The following is a 26,862-nucleotide window of genomic DNA, read 5'->3' on the forward strand; positions in this document are numbered from 1 at the left end:
AGCCCTTTTTTAATTACAGTACACAATTAGCGATGTACAATCCTACAATGTATTGCAAATCCTTTCAAGATACTAAGCGTTATGCTTCATATTCCTGGATCACCTGCCAGGTTTGTTTCCTAGTAATTACACACCTATGATACACAGCTCAAAGCAGTACTCATCACGATTAATAAGCTCTTCCACTACACATATTTCCACATGTTTTTTAATAACTGAACCCCAGCAGGATCTTGTCATGGCCAAGATTTCCATGACAAAAATGTCCAGAGAATGTCCTGTGGAGATAAAGTGCTCAGTTATTGAAGATTTACTGGACTCGGAAAAGCGAGTGCTGCAATAATTTTCAACACAATTTTTGTTGATATGATATTCTGTAGACTTCAACCTTCCACAAACTTATGTCACCCTTTTGCAAACTGAGATGCCCTGTGCTACTCTTGCCTTAGTAAAGGATCATCTGGTTTTTCAGACTCAGTTATTGAAGGATCTGTGGTATACATATGGCGGAAGATGATATGAATCATGATGGTGGCTTCCACCTCAAAAGGTGTAGGACTCAGTCATTTTTTTAAAATTCTTACAAAAAGACAAGATTTTATACCTAACGCAGCATCTAGCTATGGTTAACTATATTACTTTTACCACTCGACTTTGACTCTGCAGGCCAGCAATTAAACAGACAGTGTTCATGCAATAACACTGTCACACATGTTTCTGCGTATCTCATATGGAGCAACATCCAGGAGGACGCTAAATTCAACTGAGTGCTGTCTCACAGCTAAAACCTATGACACCATGACTGGTGAAGTTTTACAAGAAGCTCGAAATTTAAGGTGTTCTAAAATACAAGATGCTTGTAATAGTTTGCACACTGAAACTGTCTCAGAATCTGGTGGAAAACCCAAAGAGATTCTGGTCATCCAAAAGGTACACTTGCATCAAGACACAACTGATACCTTCACAGAATGATGATAATGGTAATATTACTGACGTCAGTGCCACTAAAGCAGAGTTACTGAACGTGGTTTTCAGAAATTCTTTCACCAAAGACGACAAAGTAAATATTCCAGAATTTTAATCAAAACAACTGTCAGCAAGACTAACTTAGAAGTAGATGTCTTTGGTATAGCAAAGCAGCTTAAATCACTTAATAAAAGCAATAACTCTGGTCAAGATTACATACCAGTTAGGTTTCTTTGGAAGTATGCTGATACAATACCTCCGTACTTAGGAATCATACACAACCACTCATTAGTCAAAAGATCCGTACCTAAAGATGGTAAAGTTGCACATGTCTCACCAATACTCAAGTAAGGGAACAGGAGTAATCTTCTGAATTATTACTCCAGTAGGATTTCAGAACATATACTGTGTTCAAACACTGTTTATTACCTTGAAGAAAATTATTTATTGATGAACAGTAACCACTGATTTAGAAAATATTGTTCTTGTGAAACAACTACAGTGGAACTTTGATTTTATGTTCTGTGATTTTACGTTTTTGGCAATTCTACACCACAAGTTCATTGCACCTGTGAAAAACCCATAAGATCTATGTTAAAAATTCTCTGCTTTTACGTTTATTCCTAGTAAGATTTACTTGCTTCTATGTCTTTACTTGATGTCTCACTCGACTTCGTCACAGTTTCTTCCTATTGACATTTGATGTGACTAAATGAGTTATAAGTGACACGAAAGAGAGACGACTCTCACTGTGGGCAATGGCAGAGATAAGGGAATATTTTAGGCTAGTGCAGAAAGGGGAGACGTGAGAGAGGAAATGCTGATGTAATCAATCAGTGTTGCCAACACAACTCGCAACGTTTAGCTTCACCGGGCAATGATGATGGGGAGAGTACATTTCACACAACTTTTTGCAGGAACCGACGCAATCATAATGTAGTGGCGCCCTGAAAATGACCAGCAACGAGGCTATCGATTTGTCTATCGTTATATGATTATTGCTCATGTTTCACTTGCAGCAATTTAAGCTGTCCTTTAGGTTCCTGCTTAATCATACACACTGAAATCTTCACATGTTTGAAGATGAACAGAGAAGTAATTGTGACAAGAAACAATATGAATTTTATTGCTGCTCGTTTCACTCGCACAAAAGTAAGCTGCCCTCTTAGGGCACATTCGGAAATTAACAGGCATATATTTATTTCATCCTTCGTTCTCTAACCAGACAAAAATGTTTAATATCATTGAATATTGCAGAAGAAACTGCACCCACACTGCTACTGGAAACGTGTTTTTGTTGGAAACATTATTTCCTGCAGTGTATCGCACCTGTTTCTCACTTTGTTTCTTGTCTCTGTTTATATCCACACTGGAAGTAAATATTTCTCAGCGTATTCGCATCGTCTGCAATGCTGTCTGTTGCACTGTTTTTGTATTGTCTGCCATGTCTTGTCTAAAGACAGAAAACTCTAATATGTGCTGCTGCATTATTAATACTCGAAGTTTCATGCAAACACAATGAAAGACGTCATCGTCGCTCAATTCTATTTTATTTATGTATCATGACTTGTGACCTGAAAGCCACAACCCTCTCTGACTATTTCATAGCTTTACAGAATAAGGTTGCATTTATCAAAGTATTTCGTAATTGGTTTTGAAACTATGATATTATTTGATGGACGTTTGGATAGTAGCTTGTAGTTGTTGATAAAAAAATCAGGAAAGCAATTACAACCAAACATGCTGTTATCTTAGTTTTTGTCAACGGGAGATTCATTCCAGAACCTTGAGTATTTATTTCACATTTTGAAGCAAGCTACGACAAAGACCTTATTTTGTTTTCTACACAGTCTTTCTCAGTAATCTACCAAATGCAGCAGCAGTTTTCTCCAAAGCATCTTGTTTTATAGCTGTTCTCGTACTGCTTGCTTCACATATTCCACAAGCAGCCATCAGCCTGGTACAATGATAATAACTCGACAGTCTGCTGCCTCTCTCCAAATAATGAAACGTATTTGCTAAATTTCCGTTATGCAATAAATTGTGCAAATCTAAAGGCTGTGAATTCATCGAAGTACTTAGGATTACAATTACAAATAACTCGAATTGTAACACTCAGATAGATAATATTGTGGGGACACAAACCAAAGACAGCGATTTATTGGCAGAACACTTAGAAGATTCAACAAGTCTACAAAAGAGACTGCCAACAATACATTTGTTATGTCGTCTTCTGGAGTACTGTTCCACAGTGAGGGATCTGCATCAGATAGGACTGATGACAGACATAAAAAAAGTTGAAAGCAGGGCTGCTCACTTTGCATTATTGTGGACAGAAGGTGGGAGAATGCCATAGATACGATATGCGAACTGAGGTGGCAATCATTAAAACAAGGCATTTTCATTGCGGCAGGATTTCACCATGTAATTTCTATTATATGTGAACTGAGGTGGCAACCATTAAAACAAGGCATTTTCATTGCGGCAGGATTTCACCATGTAATTTCTATCGCCAACTTTCTCCCTTGAATACGAAATATTTTGTTGGTGTCCAGCCACTCATGATCATCACAATGAAGTAAGAGTAACCGGAGCTCATATGCAAAGATTTAAGTATTCGTTTTTCCCATATGCTGTTCGACAGTGGAATGGCAAAGAGATAGCTTGAAGGTGACTAGATGAACCCTCTGCCAGGCACTTAATTGTGACTTGCTAAGCAATCATGTACAATGCAATGCAATGATGTACATACAAGTGCACCAGCATGTCATTCTGTGTAAACTTAATGTGCACCAGCAATCTCCAGTGTGAAGATGGCTGCCTGATTGTCAGCTGCAATATTTCAACATCACCTGACTGGAATGCTGAAACCTTGTGAAATACTATTAGCATTGCTGACTGTCGCTCAAGGATTGATATAGCCCATTCCTTGCATGACAAGTATTTTTGAACATTATGCTCAGTGTGCAGATTGCTCTAGGTATGATTTTACATGAACCTCAGATCCAGCAATGAACTGGGGTTGGGGAAAAACCCCATCCTCTTCTTGAGTGAATACTGTGTCTACTCACTAGTGCATGGGTTCCTATGCAATTACTCGACAGTTTACTGTGCTGGATACAATATTTCTTAGCTGATGCTAATATGAAAACCATTATCACTGATTTCTTGTGAGAGCTTTTCCAAGAAATAATCAGTACAACTGGCATAAGGGTGACACCTTAGATTTGCTATACATACATACACTGCTACATCTCCTGCAACAGCACAGCAATCAGCAAAAATCAATACTTTGGATATGGACAAATTGAATCATTTGCAACATGTTTATTTGCAACATTAATTACTCCTTGACAGGCTCCTCAGAACATGATGAAGGAATTACTTTAAATGTGGTCTGGGTCAAATAATTATGATGGATGTACGGACTTCTCTTATTTTTCTTATTCATTTGCTTTTCTATTTACTTTATTCAATACACTTTTCGAACTGTCAGTGCTGTTCTGTCCTCTGTTTTGGGCTTCCCCTCTCATCCACATCGGAGCCTTCTCTCTATCTGCTTGTCTGCTATTGTTATTTTTACATCAACCCTTCTCTTATCTCTACCTGTGCACACTGCCACTTCTGACCTAACCATCAAATTTCTCAGTTCCATACCACTTAATTTATATCAAGTCACATACCAAATTATTTTTCTACCTTTGACTTGTTAGTAATTTCTTATGTCATTCTTAAAATGACAACTTTCCCTTTAATTATTGTGACAAAGTTTAAATTAATACTTCTTTCTCGTGTCACAGTAAGTTTATTTTTTGTAGTATAAAAAATACAATTGTGCACAAAATTAATCCCTCTGCATAACAATAATAAAAAACATAACACATGTATGAAAGTAGAATTATTTGCAGTCAGTAGCACTATGACTTATGGCATGCACTGGCTGAACAGATACTCTTCACAACAAACAATTAATGCAACTCACCGAGTCCCACACATCTTCTGGCACATACTGCCTAAGCTGATACATAGACCGTAGCTGCAATGGGTGATCTTTCTCAGGGCGGTACTGCGCGACAGAAACAATCTTCACAACCTTCTTGTCTGCACCACTAATTGAGACTGTATCACCACTTCCTATTAACAAATAAAAGAAAAAAAAATAAAGAAAATTATAACGAAGAAATCCTCACGTACCAAGCCAACACAACACATCGATGCACTGTATACAATGTGTGCATGTGAAAGCAAGGGCTGGATATGGATCAAACATAAACTGCATCAAAGCATAATTGGAAATAAAAGTTGATATCTATGAATGAGAATAGTAGGAGTCTTCCAAAAAGCTGGAAATGACAAGTATAAAGTATCTCTTCATACAAGAGGGCCGTAAGTGTCTTTAAGGGCACAAAAACAACTGAGGTCATAAGCACCCATACCATAACCTCAGAATGGCAAGAAGCAAAAGAAGTGAAAAGCGACTACACATTAGATCCAACCCCCGGAAGGAAAGAGCTAAAACCAAGGACTTCCCCTTGGAGAAAGGTCCATAAAATATGCTACTGAGACAGTGGTGTTCCTGAACCAAAGATTAAATGTCCTTTGCCATATTGCTACAATGGATAAAAGTAAATCACAATCAACAGCCAGTGTGCCATTCACTAAAATAGCTGATAATTCAAACGGCAAACATACACTGGAGTAAACAGATAAAAATGAGCCCTGGACCAGACCAGGAAATGGCTGAGGACAATGAGCACAAAATGGTGGGGGATCACCTTGGCTAAAATGGCAGTGCCAAATACACAACTTAGCTAAAATGGTCTCTCGGCGAGAGCGCCAAGAAGAGGCTGGCCAAGCCACAGGGAGAGGTTCAATTCCCTGGAGCTTGTTCCTGCAAAAATAGGAGCAGTGTCGATGCCAAAGTGACACCACCTGCTGAAAGACAGCAACACGGAGATCATCCAAAGGAATGGAAGACCCAGCAGGCTAAGGTAGTAGAACTGCAGCTTTGGCACGAGTGTCAACAGCCCCATTTCCCGTCACACCTACGTGACTAGGAGATGAACATCATGTTTGGGAAGTGAATGAAGTCCAAGATGAACACAGGCCACTGGACAAAGCCAAGGCAGCGGAGGGTTCATACCCGTCGGGAGCGTGGCAGGTAGCTTGAAGGAAACAGGAGGACGCAAACTGTCTGCATGTCGAAAGGGCTAAGACACACATTATTTGATTTACCATATGGAGATGATACCCCTTAAACACAAAATAGGGTCTGTTTACATCTGTCATATATGTATGATCTTAAGTGCTAGCACTGGTCTGACTCCACTCAGTTTCTGAACTAATGTAAATTAGTTAACTTACTTGAAGATGCGCATCAAAGAACTCCTGATTGTTTTTGACGAGAATTGTTCGTTTAAAAGCCTCAGCGATTTGAAGCAAATATACTTCGAAATTTTGAATTCCTCAAGCAAATTTACTTTTCACCCTGTATTTTCTATGTGCAGGATTACAAGATTTTCCAAACTAGGGGACTGATAGCCTGAAGCTTTTGGATGTCCAGCGAAGGGAATAGTTTTTAATTTGCCCACTTTTCTTTAGCAAGTGTTTGCTGAATCTAATGGTAAATGACCTCGCCATCTGTCCCATATATTTAGCTGGACATACCGAGCACCTAATTTTATAAACCTACAATTTAAAAAACAAGAAAGTTAATGGATTGCTCATTGTGGGAAAGAGCATACTGAAATGAGCTACCCCAGGGAGAAACAATTTGGACATTAGTTTGTTTAAGGGGAGTAGGACGTTAAACGGGCTGTCTTGGAGCAGGAGAGACACCACAGGACATTTTAATTTCCACTGTCTATACTTTTACGAATAAATTCATAAAACTTTGTCAGCATGAACAAGAAGGATTCAGGATTCACAATCATAGCAGTGGAAGTTTAAGAAAATAAGAAAATATTTTTTTTTTTACATGTGAAATTTCATCGTTTTTTCACTTCTATTGGCTGCGTTTGTTGCTATAGGTACACATTTCTTCATAAGTAAGAGAGATTATTCGATGAATTTTGCACAGCATACAAAACATACTTACAGGTGTATGAAACTCTAGAAATTATTTAATTTATGAAAAAATGAATGTGCTGTTACATTTTAAACTTCATGTTTAGAAAAAAAACTCAAATTTTATAGTTAATTATCTCAATTTTTACCACAGTTTTTAATAGATTTGGAAAATTCTAGAGTTTCACACACCTGTAAGTATGGTTTGTATGCTGTGCAAAATCCATCGAAGAATCTCCCTTACATATGAAGAAAAGTGTACCTATGGCAACAAATGCAGTCAATGGTAAGTGAACAAAAGGTGAAATACAAATGTAAAAAAATAGATTATTTTACTATATTTTTGAACTTCCACCACTATAAGTGTAAATCCTGAATCCTTTTTGGTCATTCTGATAAAGTTTTATGAATTTATTTTTAAAAGTATAGACAGTGGAAATTAAAAATTCCTGTGGTGTTTCTCCTGCTCCAAGTATTCCCGTTTGATGTCCTACCCCCCTTAAATAACTTTGCTAAATTATAAGAAAAGAGGGGGGGGGGGGGGGGGGGGTATGGGTAGCCCAGGTTTGCAAGGTATTTTTGTGTTTAGAATGTAACCAGTGCACTAACGACGGGCTGCATCCATTTCTCTAAGCTATGTAACGCACAAAGATTATTTCTCTCTTAGAGGTGCTCACCTCCCACAATTACTTTTCACTGAACAACACTATTTACAAACAAGGTAATGGTTTGGCGGTGTGGAATTGCCTTTCCATGTTCCTGGCTGACATATTTGTGAATCGCATAGAATCCGAGTTTTTCAAATGGGAGTCCCCTTTTCACAAGTAGATCACCCTATATAAAAGATATCAACATATTTTCATCATCTTCCAAGAGTAATGAAGGCGACATAAACCTCCTCAATGCAGTGTTTAACTGCCTACATCCAAAACTAACTTTTATGCATTAAGTCATGAACTCTGAGGGGATCTTAAACTATTTAGATCTTTATTTGCAACTCATGGACAATAGAATTTCCTTCAATATCTTTAGGAAACCTTGCACCAGTGTGTCTGCTACACATTCAACCTGCGATCATCTGAGGCGCTACAAGCTTAGTTATTTTCAAGCTGCTGTTGTAAGAATTTGTGAGCTTCCCCTTTCTGAGAACACTATTAGGAAAGAATGGAACAATTTTTGTTATGTAGCTCAGACAAATGGATACATCCCACCATTGGTGCACTGGCTTAATTTCGAATGCAAAAATGCCTTCAAACCCGGGCCGCTCCTCCTCCCCCCACTTGTGATGTATGTGAGGTTACATAAGGTGCAATTCTGTGTTTAGGCCCATTTTCTGGAAAGTTAGCAAAGTTATTTAAACAGACTAATATCCAAATTGTTTTTCTTGAAATAGCTCGATTCAGTATGCTCTCCCCTATAATTAGCACCCCATTAATCATTATTTTTTAAATCAGGGCTTTATAAAATTAGGTGCTCAGAACGTCCATCTGAATCGGACAGAAGGAGAGATCATTTACCAATGAAAAAAGAGCAAATTAAAAACTATTTCCCTTCACTGAACATATAAAAGCTTCAGACTATCAGTCTCTTAGTTTGGAAAATCTTATAATCCTGCACATAGAAAATAAGCGAAAATTAAATTTGCTTGAAAAATTCAAAATTTCGAAACATATTCACATCAAATTGCTGAGGCTTTTAAATGAACTGTTATCGTTAAAAAGTCAAGCATTTTTCAATGCTTTGATTCACATCTACAAAATTAGTTTATGAATTTATATTAGTTCAGAAACTGAGCATTCTTCCCAATATGGAAATGTCGTGTGGCTAGGGTCTCCCATCGGGTAGACCGTTCGCCCGGTGCAGGTCTTTCGATTTGACGCCACTTCGGCGACCTGCGCGTCGATGGGGATGAAATGATGATGATTAGGACAACACAACACCCAGTCCCTGAGCGGAGATTATTTACATAGCCCTCCATAGTTAGAAACCGTAGTTTTACCACCTGGCGAGCTTCCCAGTACTATGATGCCTTAGGCCTTTGTTTTTGTCTAGTCAGACCATTGCTACCACATAAGGTTGTGCATATATGATAGGTGTAAGCACATCCTATTGTGTGTTTAAGGGTTGTTGTCTCCAAATGGTAAATCAAATAACGTGTGTCTTAGCTCTCTTGACATGCAGACAGTTTGCTTCCTCCTGTTGTATAAAGATACAGTTTATATATTTTAACAGTATTGTTTTCCTCCTGTAGATTATTTTTATGCTGTTGACAGAACCTCTATTTTTAAAAAGTCACATTTGATGTTCCCATATGAGACTTCTCTTTCATTACCATTATTGGCTTATGGTGGGTTACCACATTACTGCAAACCTTCACGGGGTAGGCTTTTGCCTGTTTCTCTTTTATGGTTATTGGTAATACTCTTGTATAAGACATAATGTCGTTCTTGTTTTAGGTACAGACTGCGGCTATCAGCAATGTTCTGTATTTTTCTGTTATACATGCACTTGGCCCATACTCTGCTGGATGTAATTTTATGCGTTTGAGATCATTTCACAAGATGATTATTCGCCCGTAGTTCGGTAAGTGTTAAATTTTATGCTTCATACTATGGGAGTGTGTTCCCTCTCTCGTTACAGCTGCCCCCCACCCCCTCCCCAACCCACAGAATTTTTGTATACGACCATTATATTTGATCTGGGTTTTTTAATTTTCGATTTGTTCTGGGTTTTGTAATTTTCATAGATTGTCTAAAGATGCTTTTCAATACAGGCAAAACACATCATAAATGAAGAACTAATACATCCATCTTTATTGCAACCATGACTGAATTCTCTTATATGCTTTGAAGTGTGTTTACGCACTATGCCATTTTCATGGCATTTCCATTACTGTAATGATCTGAATTTAGTCACTATAAACAGCAGATGACAAAACTGTGCTTGTGAAGGATACTGCTGACACGACCAACATTTCAACCTGCACTGGAAATTTATTAAATGAGCAGCTTGTTTTTAATGTGTGCATTTGCTTGTCTCATATCATCTCTAATATTCTGCAAAATTTTGACATATCCGGACTACCAGCCATAACTGTGAGAAAAAAATACATATTTTTGTAATGGTATTATTCCATGGAGCTACGTACCATTATTATGAGACACGTAGAAATCAAATGTACTAACATTAATTAGACTGAGGTGACAAAGAAGTCATGGGATAACAATATGCAATACAGATGGCAATAGTATGGCGTACCCAAGGTATAAAAGGGCAGTGCAGTGACAGAGCTGTCATTTGTACTCAGATGATTCATGTGGAAAGGCTTCCAAAGTGATTATGGCCACACGCTGGGAATTAACAGACTTTGAACTCGGAATGGCAGTTGGAGCTCGATACACAGGAAATTTCATTTCAGAAATCGTTAGGGAACTGAGTATTCTGTGATCCCTAGTGTCAAGAGTGTGCTGAGAATACAAAACTTCAGGCATTACCTCTAACTATGGACAACATGGTGGCCAACGGCCCTCGATTAAGAGTAAGAGCAGTGGCGCTTGTGTAGAACTGTCAGTGCTAACACACAAACAACACTGCTAAAGAAGTAAGCTTTCAGCCAAAAGTTGCAAAAAAAGACTGTGGGTACGTTGGTGGTACAGAAGGCTATGTAGTCCTTGAATGGGAACAGGGATGGGGATAGGGCAATGACTAATGAAGGTTGAGATTATGGAGGTTATAAGAACATAGGATATATTGAAGGGAGAGTTCCCATCCGTACATTTCAGAAACTGGTGTTGGTTGGAAGGCCCCAGATGGCGCAGACTGTGAAGCAGTCACTGAAGTGAAGAACGTTGTGTTGGGCAGTGTGCTCAGCATCTGGTCGGTCCAGCTGTTTCTTAGCCACATTTTGTTGATGCCATTCATGCGGACAGACAGCTTCTTGGTTGTCATGTCCATGTAGAACACATACAGTGGTTACAGCTCAGCTTTCAGATCACATGGTGCTTTCACAGTTAGCCCTGCCTTTGATTGGACAGGTGATGGCTGTGACTGGACTGCAGTAGGTGGTGCTGGTAAAATGTCTAGGTCTGTTGCAGGGGTATGAGCCATGAGGCAAGGGGTAGGGAACAGGAGTGGAGTGTGGAGTATGGATTGAAAAGGCCGCGTAGATTTGGTGGGTAGCAGAATACTACTGTGGAAGGGGGTGGCCAAGGATAATAAATAGGATATTTGACATTTCAGGGCATGGAAAAAGGTAGTAATAACCCTGGTGGAGAATTTGATTCAGCATCAACCAGGACTGGAGCAACTGAATCAAGATGATAGTGGACCTTTGTGACCGGACAGTGGGAATGTGGGACAGAGTAGGTGGCTGGAGAGATAAGGCAGGGGAGATCTGTTTCTGTACTAGGATGGCACGGTAGTTTCAGTCGGTCAAAGCCTTAGCGTGACTCCTAGCATGTTTAGGGAGGGACAGTTGACGGGGATGGGAGGCTAGGCTGTATGAAAGGGACTTCTTGGTGTGGAATGAATGGCAGTTATTAACGTAGAGGCATTGCTGGTAGTCGATAGAACTGCTATGGATGGAGATACGGATGCAGCCACCTTTGAGATTGAGGTCAACATCGAGGAAGGTGGCTTCTTGTGTTGAGGATGACAAGGTGAAGCGAATGGAGGGGAAGCTGTTGAGGTTCTGGAGGAATGTGGATAGAGCATCTTCACCCTCCATCCAGACCATGAAGATGTCAGCAATTAATTTGAAACAGTTAAGGAGTTTGGGATTCTGGATGGACTGGGTGGTCACGAAGTATTTCTCTAGATGGCCCACGGACAGGTTGGCATAGGATGGTGCCACACATGTGCTCTTTGCATTACCATAGATTTGTTTGCAGGTGATGCCTTCAGAGGTGAAGTAATTGTGCATGAGGATATAACTGGCCATGGTGACCAGGAAGGAGGTTTTAGGTTTGGAATCCATCAGGCGCTAGGCATTTGGAATGGCTACGAAGTCTTTAACGACGAATTTCTTGAATAAAAGTCTCTCGGTGTAATGCCGCGTCAATTCAGGATAAAACTCCCAAGCTTTCGACCACTACCTCCATGGTCGTCATCAGAGCAGGGCACCATGTGGTAAAGGAACAGAAGAAACTGGAGAGCTGGTGGAGGAAATAGAGGCATCACTTATCCCATGAAAGGCAGGGCTACCTGCAAAAGCAGTCATGTGCTCCACTCTGCACCACATCATCAGCAATGATGGCAGGCATATCGAACATATCACACGCTAAATCCGAATATCTGTAGTGATGTTTACACGTTGAATACAGTGTGTGCATGCTGTAGTTTGTAACTAATTTACATTTTTCTCATATAGTTCAATAACTGTCACCCTTTATGAAGATTTGCAGCAACCACATAAGGAATACCAACTACAATGCTGTGATACATATAGTAATTGATGGTTCGTATAGCAAAAGTAATGTTTGTAATGCTGTGACTTTAAATATACTGTCAATCATGTAAAAACATACAAGTAGTACCATTTCGTGTACAACTTTTAACAAAAATATTGGGTAATTATAATGTGTTACACATTGAGTATTCGTAAGATATGAAAACATATTGGGAAAATTCGGATAGTGAGAGGAGAGGAGAGGAAGACCTATGAGAAAAGAGAATGGATGAGAGTCCACAGATTTATGAACTAAACTAGCAAAACAGTTGCGAAGTAGTGAGAAGCAAATTTTAGATGTGACAGTGGAAGAGAGGGGGCACGAAGTATGGTCACAGAAAGGGTGGAGTTGGGATAAATGAAGACTGCAGTCAGAACTGTTGTAGGACTGTAGGATGTGTTAGAAAACTGTGAAATTATGAGACAGAATTACTGGTCAGTACTTATCCTCATGAGATAAAATTTTAGTATTGCCAACACACACACACACACACACACACACACACACACACACAGAAGTACAAACAGTATCATAGCCTTTTGAACTAATGGTTCCTTCCTCCAGAAGGAGAGAATGATAGGTTGGAGAAGGTTAAAAAGTAGCTGCCATAACCAAAATTGCTTCACTCTGCTCCTGGAGCTGGCACCAAGCCTGATAAAAATTCAGTCAACGAGGGAGTGGCATTGCCATCATCACGAAAGAGAAAAATATTTCAGAAAACTTGTAGGATTCCAGAATGTAGTTCATAAAATTTGCTGTCTAGCGCTTCTAATAACAGGATGCCTCATACACCAATCGTCATGTTACTTTTGTTATTGAGAAATTTTAAATGTCTCTTCTAATATAAAAGTATATTTGCAACTGTGGTATTACCATCTAATGAACTAGGAATTCCTGCATCTCTGTCATTGTCAATTGGAATATTCTTTAGATCCTCCACATCACATGGTGGGTAAACTCTGTGTGTTCGCAAAGGACACTGCCAGAGTTCGTTGATGTGTTCTTCTGTCCAACTTGAATTTACCATCACTATTTCTGCTGAGCGTCCAGCTGCACCGTACACCTGTTGACGTCAGTTCCAGTTGAAACAAGTATTAAGAAATTAGAAAAAGGTTTGACCAAAAGATTAGTATTTAAAAGCAATTACACAGTAATTCTTTTATGACATTATTGGAAACACAATAAAACATCACAACATTAAAAATAGCAACATTGCTCTAGTCTCAATCCACACCATATCTTTCTAATTATTGTACTACCTCTTCCTTGTATATTTTTTCTGTTATAGTGACAATATTACATTAGCATCTTTGGAGGTTGTTACTTTTGTATCAATGTGACAAATAGGACACAACAGCACACATAAAAATTCAGGTTATGCACACAATGGAAAATTACTGAGCAGAAGAACACGGTGAAATACTTTCCTATCATTTGGTTGTTCTTGATCTAACAAATCTGTTACTAACTGAGCTAGGGTGGTGTCAACTTATCCTTATAATACCAGAATATTTAACTTTATCACAGCACAGTCCTTTATGGCGCAGACAGTATTCACAAAAAATTACAAATAAAAGGTAATCATTTAAAAAAAAAATACTGAGATTCCGCTGAAAATATACCATTTTCCGTCATTGACATGCACTCACAGAAATTCTGGAGAGTCGGCACCCATGGGTGTATATAGATTCCATACACTATCATATACACAAAAGACCAGCAAGTGTTTTTATGCTGAACTTTGCAAGACCATAGTCATGTGTGAACTGTCAGCTTGCCCTTCAAACAAAAATATCCTGGTACACACACTCCCTGTGATTTGACAGTACATAGATTAGTATCGAAATTTTGAAAGACTGGATCCCCATTACAGAAACAAAGGACTGTCTAGAGTCCATGAGAAGAACTCTCAGAAAAATTTTAGCACTTCTGATGGGTTAGCAGCATCTGTTCACAAACCTGCTCACATATTCAAACTTAAACCTTACAAAGTAGCAACAGCAGGAATTCAAATAACATTGCTCAGCATCACTATTGCTATTGGCTACTGGAGTCCAACCTTGATGAGGAGGCCGATCCTGGAATGTTGTTCTTTTTTTGATGAAGTATGACCGCATTTCTCTGGGGTTCAAGAACTCGCAAAACAGTCAATCTCGGAGGTCTGAAAATCCTTCTGAATTACACCAGGATCCTCCGCACAGTATGAATATGGGAGTGTGGAATACGAATTATGGGACAAATTTTTCCCCAGGAAACTGTAACTTCTAATAGCTATGCAAACAACCTTTTTTCAAAGAAATAGCAAGTAGCACCAAGACCTAAGGCTATGTCACACAGGTCAGTGCAAGAGCAGACACCGCCAATGTATGGTAGTATTGTTGGGTGTCTGTTAACAGGGTAGTTGATCTATGCATTTTTTTTTTATTTTTGAGGAATGTTAAAATAAAAGACATATACAAACAACCGTCATACCCCTGAATAGCTAGAAAACAATGTTCAGCATCCGATTTCAAGAACTTTGGCAGCCTAAGTTGTGATTTTGAGAATTTCTGCAGCTGAAGTTCGACAACTGTCAACGTTTTCACAAAGTGTCTCTTGACACAGAAGGAGATTATTTTGTGCGCATACTCTAAATAAACATACGCATAATTCTGTCGCATTGCATCTTGGTTAATGTTCTTCTCATGAAAGATGCACTGAGTCATCACGTGGCAGCTGCTGAGAGAACTAGCCAGAGCAAGCCAATGAGAACCGTGGCATGCACTTGCACCACACATGAAATTCATTGTATTATGAGCTTTGGCACTGCACTGGTAAAAATAAAAATGTTTCTCAGTTTCATAACTGAGAAAATGTGTTTTACACACACACACACACACACACACACACACACACACACACACACACACACAAAAAGAACCACAAAAAGAACCATCGGGCTTTGTCCATTGATCAATGGAAGCGTGTCGGCTCTTTGGCTGAATCACATTTTTGCTACACTAGGTCAATGGTAATCTCCACAAACGCTGTCACTGAGGTGAATGGGGCTCAAAACATGTAGTGCACCATGGACACAAGTTGGTGGGAGCAGTATTATGCAACGGGGCCGTTCTTCTGAGCTGGCATGAGAACAGTGGTAGTAATCAAAGACAAACTGACAACTGTGAACCACCTGCATCCCTTCATGCTTCATGTTTTTTCTGATGGCAACGTCTTCTTTTAGCAGTATAACTATATTTGTCTAGGAGCCTGAACCGTGCTACAGTGGTTTGAAGAGCATTACCATGAATTCATCTTGATGTCTTTGTGATAAAATTCACCTGATGCAAATGCTATGGAACCCATTTGGTTCACTATCGGGCACCATCACGGTGTGTATAAATCATCAGCCCATTATTTACACAAATTACATGACCTGTGTGCATATACAGGGTGTATACGGGGACAAGAAAAGAAAATTCCCAGATTTTTCCCGGTTAAAAACACACTTTCTCCCAGATGAAAACACACTTTTTCCATGTAATTAAGTGACAGTATATTATCCCTCGGAATTGTAAAACTTTTCAATCCTTTGAATGGTTATGTTTTTATACACGAGCGTAGAATTTTCCGGTACTTTAGAAAACGAAACTTATGGAAGAAAACTCCTTTTGGAAAGATTTTTGATGTGCAGCAACATGTACACTGCATATTTTCGTATTACGAAAGTATAAATTCGAATTCCACTAAACACCGCATGTTACTTTCAGAAACATTGTGATCGAGATTCCGATGCGCTTTTGTAAGCCAGTCCTAGCTCTTGTCACGTGATCCCCCCAGGCAATGACAGCGGATATTCAGATCACAGGACACGTGATGTAGTCAGCTAATAGAAACATCAGTGTTAAGTAGCGCGGATACACAAACAGGAAAAGTTAATGTTTTAAATTAATATACATAGCGTTGCTACAAGACAAGCAAAGGTTTCACGTATAATATTGGTCTCTAAGGTTAATAAGCTGTAAGAGAAGCTAAGCTTTCACATATAATGTTGATATTTTTCGCGCGTGTTATGCTTTAAGATCTATCATACAAATGTGCCAATAAAATTTTTAGCCGAGTCCAGTGATTTGTCCTCAAAGTTTTCCAAAAATAAATTCGCTCATAATAACGACATGAATGTCTGATCTTCTGGGCTCGAAATACTTCTAAATGACTGGTCATCAAACGCTCTGTGGTTTAAGAAATTCATCGCACATTCTCGCACATAGTTCAACTTGCGTAAAAGGAAATTTACTTTGAAAGTAACGCTTTTCAAACCACCATTCGCAATATTTTCCCGCGACCTGTTAGAAATAGGTTCGTTTCAGTATTCATCAGAGAGCACCAGATAACACGCCACCGCACTTTGGCAGCTGCTATGACACAGGAAGCCCGTATGTCCGTACGTGTAAAACATTAAAAGATCTTACATTATGTCATGAAAGAAAAAAAGACATCAGAGGATACTCCAAGAGCATCGGAATTTCGTGAACCATACTAAAGTGGCACATTTAAAGTGCATACTTAAAGAGCACATTCGTATGTCCAGATTCCCAATGAAGTAGGCCTCGATCTGATATTAAGCTTTTCAGTGTGGGTTTCGGGATGTAAATTTTTTTTGGAGTACCAGTACTGTATTAACTCGTTTTTGATTTTTTACTGTGGCATAATGCCATACATGCTAGAAGATGAAAACGTGCACTTGAAATTAGCCAATAGTGTGGAACTAAACACCTTGTTTGAAACACATTGACTGCCTCAGCGTAAAAGATTAATGAAAACCAAATTTCTTTAGCAAACAGACAAAAATAACTTCATTGTTCTAAAAAATGGCTCTGAGCACTATGGGACTTCTGAGGTCATCGGTCCCCTAGAACTTAGAACGACTTAAACCTAACTAACCTATGGACAGCACGCACATCCATGCCTGAGGCAGGATTCGAACCTGCGACTGTAGCGGTCGCGCGGTTCCAGACTGTAGCGCCTAGAACTGCTCGGCCACTCCGGCGGGCTCTGTTAATACAAATAGGACCCAATACTGGTGTGGTTTCTCAATCTGATTATGTCTATTTTGTCGCTGTCTGCGAGATAAAACAAAATAGGCGTTTCTAACACTGCAGAAACTGTAGCACACACCAAATAAACGAGACTGTTTTGGCACAAATGGTCATTTTTATAACACGACAGAATATAATTCATGAAGACCAACATAAAATGCCTATTAGGCCTACTACAAGGAAAAAGCTTTATGTTAGAAAATAGTTTCACATTTCATTCATACACTCCAGTTTCTCGAGCATGAGATCAAGAAGTAGTAGTACGAGATTTTTATATAAATTTGGAATCCTCATATTCTTCCCTAATTTGTGTGATGTCCCCGTTTCTTCGGCTTCGTCATCCTAACAATCAATCTTGTCACAACTAATTCTGGAACTATTCCTGCCTTTGTCAAAACTTATTCGCCGGTTAACTTCACTAACCCTGCCAGAATCACAGCTTTAGTTATCCCTGATTATTCTCCGTTTAGGCATTGTTATGTTTGTACAAACCATTTTCCCTGCTACTTCCAGAATAGAATGTAAGAGGCTGCTAGATGGGGATTGTACAACTGGCCCTTACTAGTGTAGCGACCTGGCCAAAAATTTTCTGAAACATTTCATTCTCCTGGATACACCGAGAAGACAATACGTAATCTTTCTTATCTGTTATTCTTGTTAGTCGTTTATTTCCACTCTGGTAGTCTGAATCTATGGGTTTCCCTAGTAATTATAACAACGCTGAGCATCCGCAAACCCAAACAACATAATCGGACAGCGATTGGCGTTCACTCGTTCGACTTTACTCCGCTCAGTTTGTATAGCCCGGTCCCCTTCAGCCTGCAGGAAAGTTTATTTCTAGATGTGACGAGGATTCCCCTTATAGAGACATCACGTACACTATGCACGCATTCAAAAATCAACTTATGATTTATTTTTTTTTTTTCCATGGGACCAAACTGCTGATGTAATCGGTCTCTAGGCTTAGACACTACTTAATCTACCTTACACTAACTTACGCTAAGGACAACACATACACCCATGCCCGAGGGAGGATTCGAACCTCCGACGGGGGAGCCGCGCGAACCATGACAAGTCGCCTTAGGCTTATGAGTCATTCAGAAATCAACTTACAGAGTGTGTTCAAAAACCAACAGGGATGCACATCAAAATCATTTGAGTAATTGATAGACCAACGTGCTCAGGATGCTAGGCGCTTTGTGAAACAAGGTTTTTTCTCCTCAAGAATATGAATTTGTCATGCTGTAGCAATACTCCTGGAGCCAGAAGTCCTCGTTGTTTACTCCTGATTGCAGAGCAAAGCTGATTTTTCAGTGTGTTTGAGTAAGAATTACTGGTTACTGTACTCCTCTAGCTATGTAATGCTCCAACGTTACTCCATTGCATCCCTGAAGAGAATGAACACGACTTTACCACAAGACGGCCGAGTGTGGAATTTTTTTGATTTTGACGAAAAGCTGTGGCACCATTCCTTGGTTGACTTTTTCGTTTCTTGTTGGTGACAGTAGACCTAAGTCTCATCACATGTAACAGTTATTCGCAGAAATGCATCACCTTCGACATGGGAACTTCACAGGCATCAAAGTGATAGTCTTTCATTTTGGTAGTCAACTGAGTGGGCACCCACCTTGCAGACACCTTACTGAAGAGCAGTACATTGTGAACAATATTCTGTACTGAACTAATACTGATCTTCAAACTTGTGGCTATTTCATTCACAGTTACGTGCTGTTTTCCTTTGCCTGCTCCTCCACTAATGTAATGTTCTCGCCCGCCACTAGCGGTGAGCCTGCCTTGGTCTTGGCGCATTCCCCAGAGAAATTACACTGCTTTTGAACTTCCTACACCATACACACATTTGCTCCAATCACAAACACAAATCATTGTACTGTGCTCTTGTGATGAATTTCAACTAGTTTGACAGTTTCACCACACAAAAGACAAATCACAGATCACTGCTCAAAAACTTTGCACGATGGCAGGGGAGCAGCCGTCTTGTTTGAGGTGCTGCTGCCTCCTCCTGCATTGTAGCATCACTCTGCCATTTGTTAGTCACTTTCTGGACCTCAAGGAGCACTACTGCCTACCAACTCCTTCACGCAACTTTTTGAAATTTTATGGATCTTTTAAAGTTTTCATTTGAATCACCCTCCTATTTGTAGGCAGGCAAAGTTGCTGTAAAATGAATAAATCCACAAGGAAACATTGTTATCACCACTTAAAATGTTCACATTTGGAAGTGTTACCCATGCAAACAGCTTGTAGTAGAGAAGCTTGCCGGCTGTGAGGAAAGGGCTCCGGGCAACGATGCGCCGGTTGTTGTACGCGACTGTCCGGGTGCTGACGCGTCGCAGCATGTCAGACGTAATGACGGGGTAGTGCGTGTAGCACCCAACACGGCAGCCCCCGACATAACGAAAAAGAGGATATGTGAATGCGTGGCCAGTTGTGTCAATGTAAATGTCTGCAAATAATGAGAAAATTCATGAGTATTAAACTGTAGAGGTACCTGCAACTTTGTTAATTTTTGTTTGACATCTGGAAATACAGGGCGTTTCAAAAAGAAAGAGCAGATTTCAAACATTTATTTCTCAAAAACTACAAATGATAGAAACACAATTCCAACGGTCCTTCACTCAATATGAGTACCAAATGTTACACAACAAATATCAAAACTGTACCTCAATATGAGCACCATTTGTTACACGACAAATATCAAACCGGTATCTCATTTCTTGCCACACACGACGCAACTGGTCTTTAGTTACCGAATTCACGGCCGCAACAATTCGATGTCGTACCTCTTGAAGAGTAGCGGGCATAGGTGGGACATAAACACAGTCCTTTATGTACCCCCACAAATAAAAATCGCAGGGAGTAAGGTCTGGTGACCTGGGAGGCCACAGACGATGACATTGATCTTGTGCTCCTGCTCTTCCAATCCACCGTCCTGGAATGGTGTTATTTAGGTACCGTCGTACAGGTTCAGAGAAGTGTGGTGGGGCGCCATCTTGCATGAAGATGAAGTGATTTGAATCTTCCTGAAGTTGAGGAAATAGCCAGTTTTCTAACATGTCCAGGTAAATGGTTCCTGTGATAGTTTTCTCCATGAAAAAGAAAGGTCCATAAACTTTGTTTACCGAAATTGCACAAAAGACGTTAACCTTTGGTGAGTCTCTTTCATGTTGAATAACGTCCCTCGGAGTTTCACTCGCCCAAATTCGTACGTTATGCCGATTAACTTTACCAGAAATGTGAAACGTTGATTCATCTGAAAAAATTAATCGTTCGGCAAAATTGTCCTCTTCCATGTCCTGTAGAATTGCAGTTGAAAATTCGAACCTTTTGTTGTGGTCGTCAGGACGCAATGCTTGCAATAACTGCAGTTTGTACGGCTTCATGTGCAGACGCTTACTCAGAACGCGCCATACCGTTGTTTTAGACATGTTTAGTTCGTGACTTGCCCGTGTCGTGGATTTTCTAGGGCTCCTTTCGTAAGCTGCACGGACACGCTCGACATTTTCATCCGATGTGCGTGGACGACCCGTGCTTTTTCGCTTGCAGATGCAACCATCTTCTACGAATCTGTGATGCCACTCATAAATTTGCTTATGACGAGGCGGCTGTTTGTTGAATTGACGGCGGAATGCACGTTGCACACCAACAATGGACTCTAACTTTGCAAATTGCAGCACACAAAATGATCGTTCCTGTGGTGTCGTCGCCATTTTCCTACAAACAAACGCCAGCGCCACTGCGGATTTGCATGGAACTTCTGCGCGGACCATTGAAAAACTTTGAACCTTTCTCTGACAAGAAACGTTTGAATTGTGTTTCTATCATTTGTAGTTTTTGAGAAATAAATGTTTGAAATCTGCTCTTTCTTTTTGAAACGCCCTGTATGATAAACCAATGAACACGAGCAGTTAATTTTTCTATTTTCTATGGGTGTTATTCACAATAAAAAGCTTCAGCAATCACTTATAGTAAAATATATTCCAGTATGCTGTTGCACTATCATAATGTAATAGCTATTTATACTGGACAGACAACACATTGCCGCCTTTTGGATCTTACAGATGAACAAAGTGAAGTGGGTATCACAAGACTTATGTAATGCACCAGTGGCTTATAATTATCCACTGCTTGTCAGGAGTATGTACGACACAGTCTGTGCACCAACTGAAGGCTCCAGAAACAACCGTAAGTGCATAAGCTTTGTCACATATAAGACAGGGCAAATTTGTAATAAGTGTATAAAGGTGTGAAGTTGCAGCCCAGTGGAGACTGTGCTAGCACAGCAATCAGTGCACTGCTTTTTGTAAACTGAGGAATTCACATGCATGCTCACATTCTGATATATTTGAACCGATTACCAATTTCTACTTTACAGCCTCAACCAGATCTTAAGAAGGGTAGTGACACACGAGAGATTTCATTATGAACACTGCGTGACAAGAAGTGCAATATTTTAAAAAAAATTGTAAACATTACAAAGTTTGGTGCCAGTGGCCCTGGTAGAAGAAACAGTGGCAGACATTTAGTAAGTGAATATTTGCTAAGAGTATAGCACCACTCACTAACCATTCAGTTTATGATATACACTCCTGGAAATGGAAAAAAAAACACATTGACACCGGTGTGTCAGACCCACCATACTTGCTCCGGACACTGCGAGAGGGCTGTACAAGCAATGATCACACGCACGGCACAGCGGACACACCAGGAACCGCGGTGTTGGCCGTCGAATGGCGCTAGCTGCGCAGCATTTGTGCACCGCCGCCGTCAGTGTCAGCCAGTTTGCCGTGGCATACGGAGCTCCATCGCAGTCTTTAACACTGGTAGCATGCCGCGACAGCGTGGACGTGAACCGCATGTGCAGTTGACGGACTTTGAGCGAGGGCGTATAGTGGGCATGCGGGAGGCCGGGTGGACGTACCGCCAAATTGCTCAACACGTGGGGCGTGAGGTCTCCACAGTACATCGATGTTATCGCCAGTGGTCGGCGGAAGGTGCACGTGCCCGTCGAACTGGGACCGGACCGCAGCGACGCACGAATGCACGCCAAGACCGTAGGATCCTACGCAGTGCCGTAGGGGACCGCACCGCCACTTCCCAGCAAATTAGGGACATTGTTGCTCCTGGGGTATCGGCGAGGACCATTCGCAACCGTCTCCATGAAGCTGGGCTACGGTCCCGCACACCGTTAGGCCGTCTTCCGCTCACGGCCCAACATCGTGCAGCCCGCCTCCAGTGGTGTCGCGACAGGCGTGAATGGAGGGACGAATGGAGACGTGTCGTCTTCAGCGATGAGAGTCGCTTCTGCCTTGGTGCCAATGATGGTCGTATGTGTGTTTGGCGCCGTGCAGGTGAGCGCCACAATCAGGACTGCATATGACCGAGGCACACAGGGCCAACACCCGGCATCATGGTGTGGGGAGCGATCTCCTACACTGGCCGTACACCACTGGTGATCATCGAGGGGACACTGAATAGTGCACGGTACATCCAAACCGTCATCGAACCCATCGTTCTACCATTCCTAGACCGGCAAGGGAACTTGCTGTTCCAACAGGACAATGCATGTCCGCATGTATCCCGTGCCACCCAACGTGCTCTAGAAGGTGTAAGTCAACTACCCTGGCCAGCAAGATCTCCGGATCTGTCCCCCATTGAGCATGTTTGGGACTGGATGAAGTGTCGTCTCACGCGGTCTGCACGTCCAGCACGAACGCTGGTCCAACTGAGGCGCCAGGTGGAAATGGCATGGCAAGCCGTTCCACAGGACTACATCCAGCATCTCTACGATCGTCTCCATGGGAGAATAGCAGCCTGCATTGCTGCAAAAGGTGGATATACACTGTACTAGTGCCGACATTGTGCATGCTCTGTTGCCTGTGTCTATGTGCCTGTGGTTCTGTCAGTGTGATCATGTGATGTATCTGACCCCAGGAATGTGTCAATAAAGTTTCCCCTTCCTGGGACAATGAATTCACGGTGTTCTTATTTCAATTTCCAGGAGTGTATGTCCTGAACATTGCTGCTCTTTTTAACATCTGATGATAGCTTTAAAGTGAGACCCGATCATCTGTTGAAATAAATCAAAATGTGACCAAGACATAATTACCCAGTTTATTTGGATATCAAGGTACCAACCTCTTCCAAAGGTCCACATGATTTCATTTCACATGCATTCTCTGCTAGTTATATTAGGTATATACCAGTCAATAAAATGTATACTTTGCAATGTGCCCATACTGTAACTAACTGCACACTATAAGATAACAGAAAACTAAGATAAAATAAACAGAGTTGGGAAAGAGACTAAATGGTAGAGCAACTATGACAGCCAACAAAAATGGGACACAGCGAACATAACACACGCTTATATTTCCAAGCATAAAGTGATGCATATTTTGCAAATTGCCTGAAAACTACAAGCAGTATGCACAGTACCAGATGAAGAAAATCAAAAGGGACCAGATAAATAACGGCCCGTAAGTGGGGCATAGTCAAAGGAACCACCTGTTCTCCACTGCCGCACGTTCTAAATAAGCAGGCATAGTAATCCCAAAGAGGAAGAAAAAGAAGATACGACAGTACGGATTTATATTGACACCTTCTGTATCCTTACCAGCAGACATTGCGATGGGCGCAGATGAAATGGTGTAAAACCTATCACGGAGGCCATACACAACATGTAGTATTGGCAGACCTGCTGGCGGAAGTGCTTACTTGCAGGTGGCAATAAGTAGAGTGGGCCAATGCTTATGCTGAATTCAACTAAAACAGCCTCACCTTCCACTTCATGCTGAGTGTTGTTGCCAACTGCTCAGTTGTCAGCTGCCTGAGCCAGCTACGTGCTGAGTTTATCCCTGTGCACATCTCTCTGTGATTTTGGACTTTCTGCTTCCAGCAGATTGACTTGCACAGCGAGTTTTCATTTCCTCTCGCAGGCATCTGTTCCCAAGTTATTATCGAGCCACCGCTGGCCTATGAAGTACCAGCACCGACACGAGTGTAGCAGCATTGTCACACATGTCCAGATATTAAAGCAACAACGAAGGACATTCTTATGTGTGCAGAATGGAGATTTGCTTTGTGACTTTTCCCTGCTGGCAGCATGTCACGTGCCCATTGGGCAGTTTTATCCTCGACTCCCCCCCCCCCCCCCCCCCCCACCACCACCATTTGATGATTTTGATGAATCTACGTGAGTCTATGGAAGAATTAACTGTGACAGTTCTTGTTGCACTGCCAGGTAAGACATATCATTGATCCAGTCGAAGAGGCCACCTTTTTGTTTTCAACCAGTACAGGTTTATAAAAAGTTGCCCAAAATTTGAATCCCTCCACTGAGTCTAAGCAACTCCCCTTTGATGAGCTTTGTCAATTGCTGATGCAGAATTTTGGACATGAAACCCAAGCAGTGGTGGCACAGTTGCAGCTTAAGTGGCACCAAAACTGCCCTCGGTAGTCTTATGTGGCCTGGATGGTGGCTTTGTGAGATCTCTCGCGGAAGTATTGTTCTGAGTGGCCCAAATATGCTACCTCTAGAGTAGGCTTGTTAATTCAAGATATGACTGTCTGGTTAGTGTCCAATCCCAATGTCGAGACTAGGATACAGACCTTATCCAACGCTTCTTTAGCCAACATTGCCCAGATTGCAGAATCATAAGAGCTTAGAGTAGCAGCAAAGGCTGCCCTTTGCCCTTTCTAATACTCGGCCTTTTTTTTTTTTTTTTTTTTTTTGTAGTTTTAGGGCGCAAAACTTCTATGGTCATTAGCGCCCAGCCCGTGACGTAGGAAACAGGAAAAAAACGAAATTTAAAATCAGCAGCAAGGGGAACAAAGTCATTAAATTTGAGAAACTAAAGGCAGAAGGAATGCTTAAAAATCCACTATAGAAAGGGGTTGGTTGTCCCCCCAAAAAAAAAAAAAAAAAAAAAAAAAAAAAAAAAAAAAAAAAAAAAAAAAAAAATCAAATGACTGACGTCATTTCACTGTCACTAATAAACTGTAGAACGCGGTCAGCTGAGCGCGTGTCATCTGCTAAAATCAACGATAGATCAGGCGATAGCTGTAGACGGGAACGTAATGGATTAAAATAGGGGCATTCAATTAAAAGGTGTCTGACCGTCCACAGCTGAGAGCAGTGGGGACAGAGTGGGGGAGGATCACCGCTTAAAAGATGTCGATGGCTAAAAAGACAGTGCCCTATCCGGAGTCTAGCTAAAATTACCTCCTCCCGACGACGCGTTCGGGAGGAAGAGGTCCAAGCGCAAGGAAGGGCTTTCACTTCCCGCAATTTATTATGGGGAAGTGTTGACCAATGCGCATGCCATAAATGAGCAACTTGGCAACATAAACCGCTCCGTAGATCGGTAAATGGAAGAGACTGAATAGCTGGCCGAGGAAGAGAGACTGCAGCCTTGGCCGTTATATCGGCCGCCTCATTCCCACAGATACCAGTGTGTCCCGGGAGCCAGAGGAACGCCACTGAGACGCCCCCCAGGTGGAGCAAGCACAGACCGTCCTGAATCCGGTGGACCAGAGGGTGCACAGGGTAAAGAGCTTGGAGACTTAGGAGAGAGCTGAGAGAATCTGAGCAGATTACGTACTGTATCCGCTGATGGCGGCGGATGTAGTGGACAGCCTGGAGAACAGCGTAAAGCTCCGCAGTATAAACCGAACACTGGTCGGGAAGCCGAAAGTGATTTGGGGTGTCGCCAACAATATAGGCACTCCCTACACCTAACGATGTTTTCGAGCCGTCGGTGTAAATAAATGTGGCTTCCGTCATTTGTGCACATAGAGCAGCAAATGCCCGACGGTAGACAAGTGTAGGGGTACCATCCTTGGGAAATTGACATAGGTCTCTGAGCAAGTCGATCCGGGGACGGAGCCAAGGCGGTGCTGTACCCCCAAGTTGTCAAGAAGGTTTTAGGAAAGCGGAAGGAGAGAGAATGGAGCAGTTGACGGAAGCGGACTCCCGGAGGTAGTAGGGAGGAGGAGCGGCCTGCATACCCGACATCAAAGGAGGTGTCGAAAAAAAGGTCATGGGCTGCATTAACAGGCATGGAAGACAGATGGCTAGCATAACGACTCAGAAGGACTGCCCGCCGATTGGACAGCGGAGGTTCAGCAGTCTCGGCATAAAGGCTTTCCACAGGGCTGGTGTAAAAAGCTCCAGACACTAATACTCGGCCTGTGGCTGAATTAGATGTGTATGGTAAACAGCCCCTGGAGCCATGCAACCTCTTGCCACTGTCGATAGTTCCAGTGTTGCAGCACTGCGGCGCTGT

The 26,862-nt window shown here is 41.4% G+C and overlaps 1 protein-coding gene across 2 annotated transcripts in view; it reads right to left on the reverse strand.

The window, feature by feature from the left end:
- The window catches only part of LOC124544682 (GDP-Man:Man(3)GlcNAc(2)-PP-Dol alpha-1,2-mannosyltransferase), a 72,707-nt gene that overhangs the window by 21,806 nt on the left and 24,039 nt on the right, over nt 1–26,862 (reverse strand). Inside the window, exons 5-7 of one of the 2 annotated variants that reach the window (XM_047123311.1) lie at nt 19,804–20,021; nt 13,353–13,542; nt 4,949–5,103 (exon numbers count right to left, since the gene is read on the reverse strand). In XM_047123311.1, coding sequence (XP_046979267.1) covers nt 4,949–5,103; nt 13,353–13,542; nt 19,804–20,021 — 563 coding nt within the window. The remainder of the gene's footprint in view (nt 1–4,948; nt 5,104–13,352; nt 13,543–19,803; nt 20,022–26,862) is intronic. The other variant, XM_047123312.1, reaches the window with a different exon arrangement.

This window comes from Schistocerca americana, chromosome 8 (assembly GCF_021461395.2).
Source record: "Schistocerca americana isolate TAMUIC-IGC-003095 chromosome 8, iqSchAmer2.1, whole genome shotgun sequence".
Classification (NCBI taxonomy): domain Eukaryota; kingdom Metazoa; phylum Arthropoda; class Insecta; order Orthoptera; family Acrididae; genus Schistocerca; species Schistocerca americana.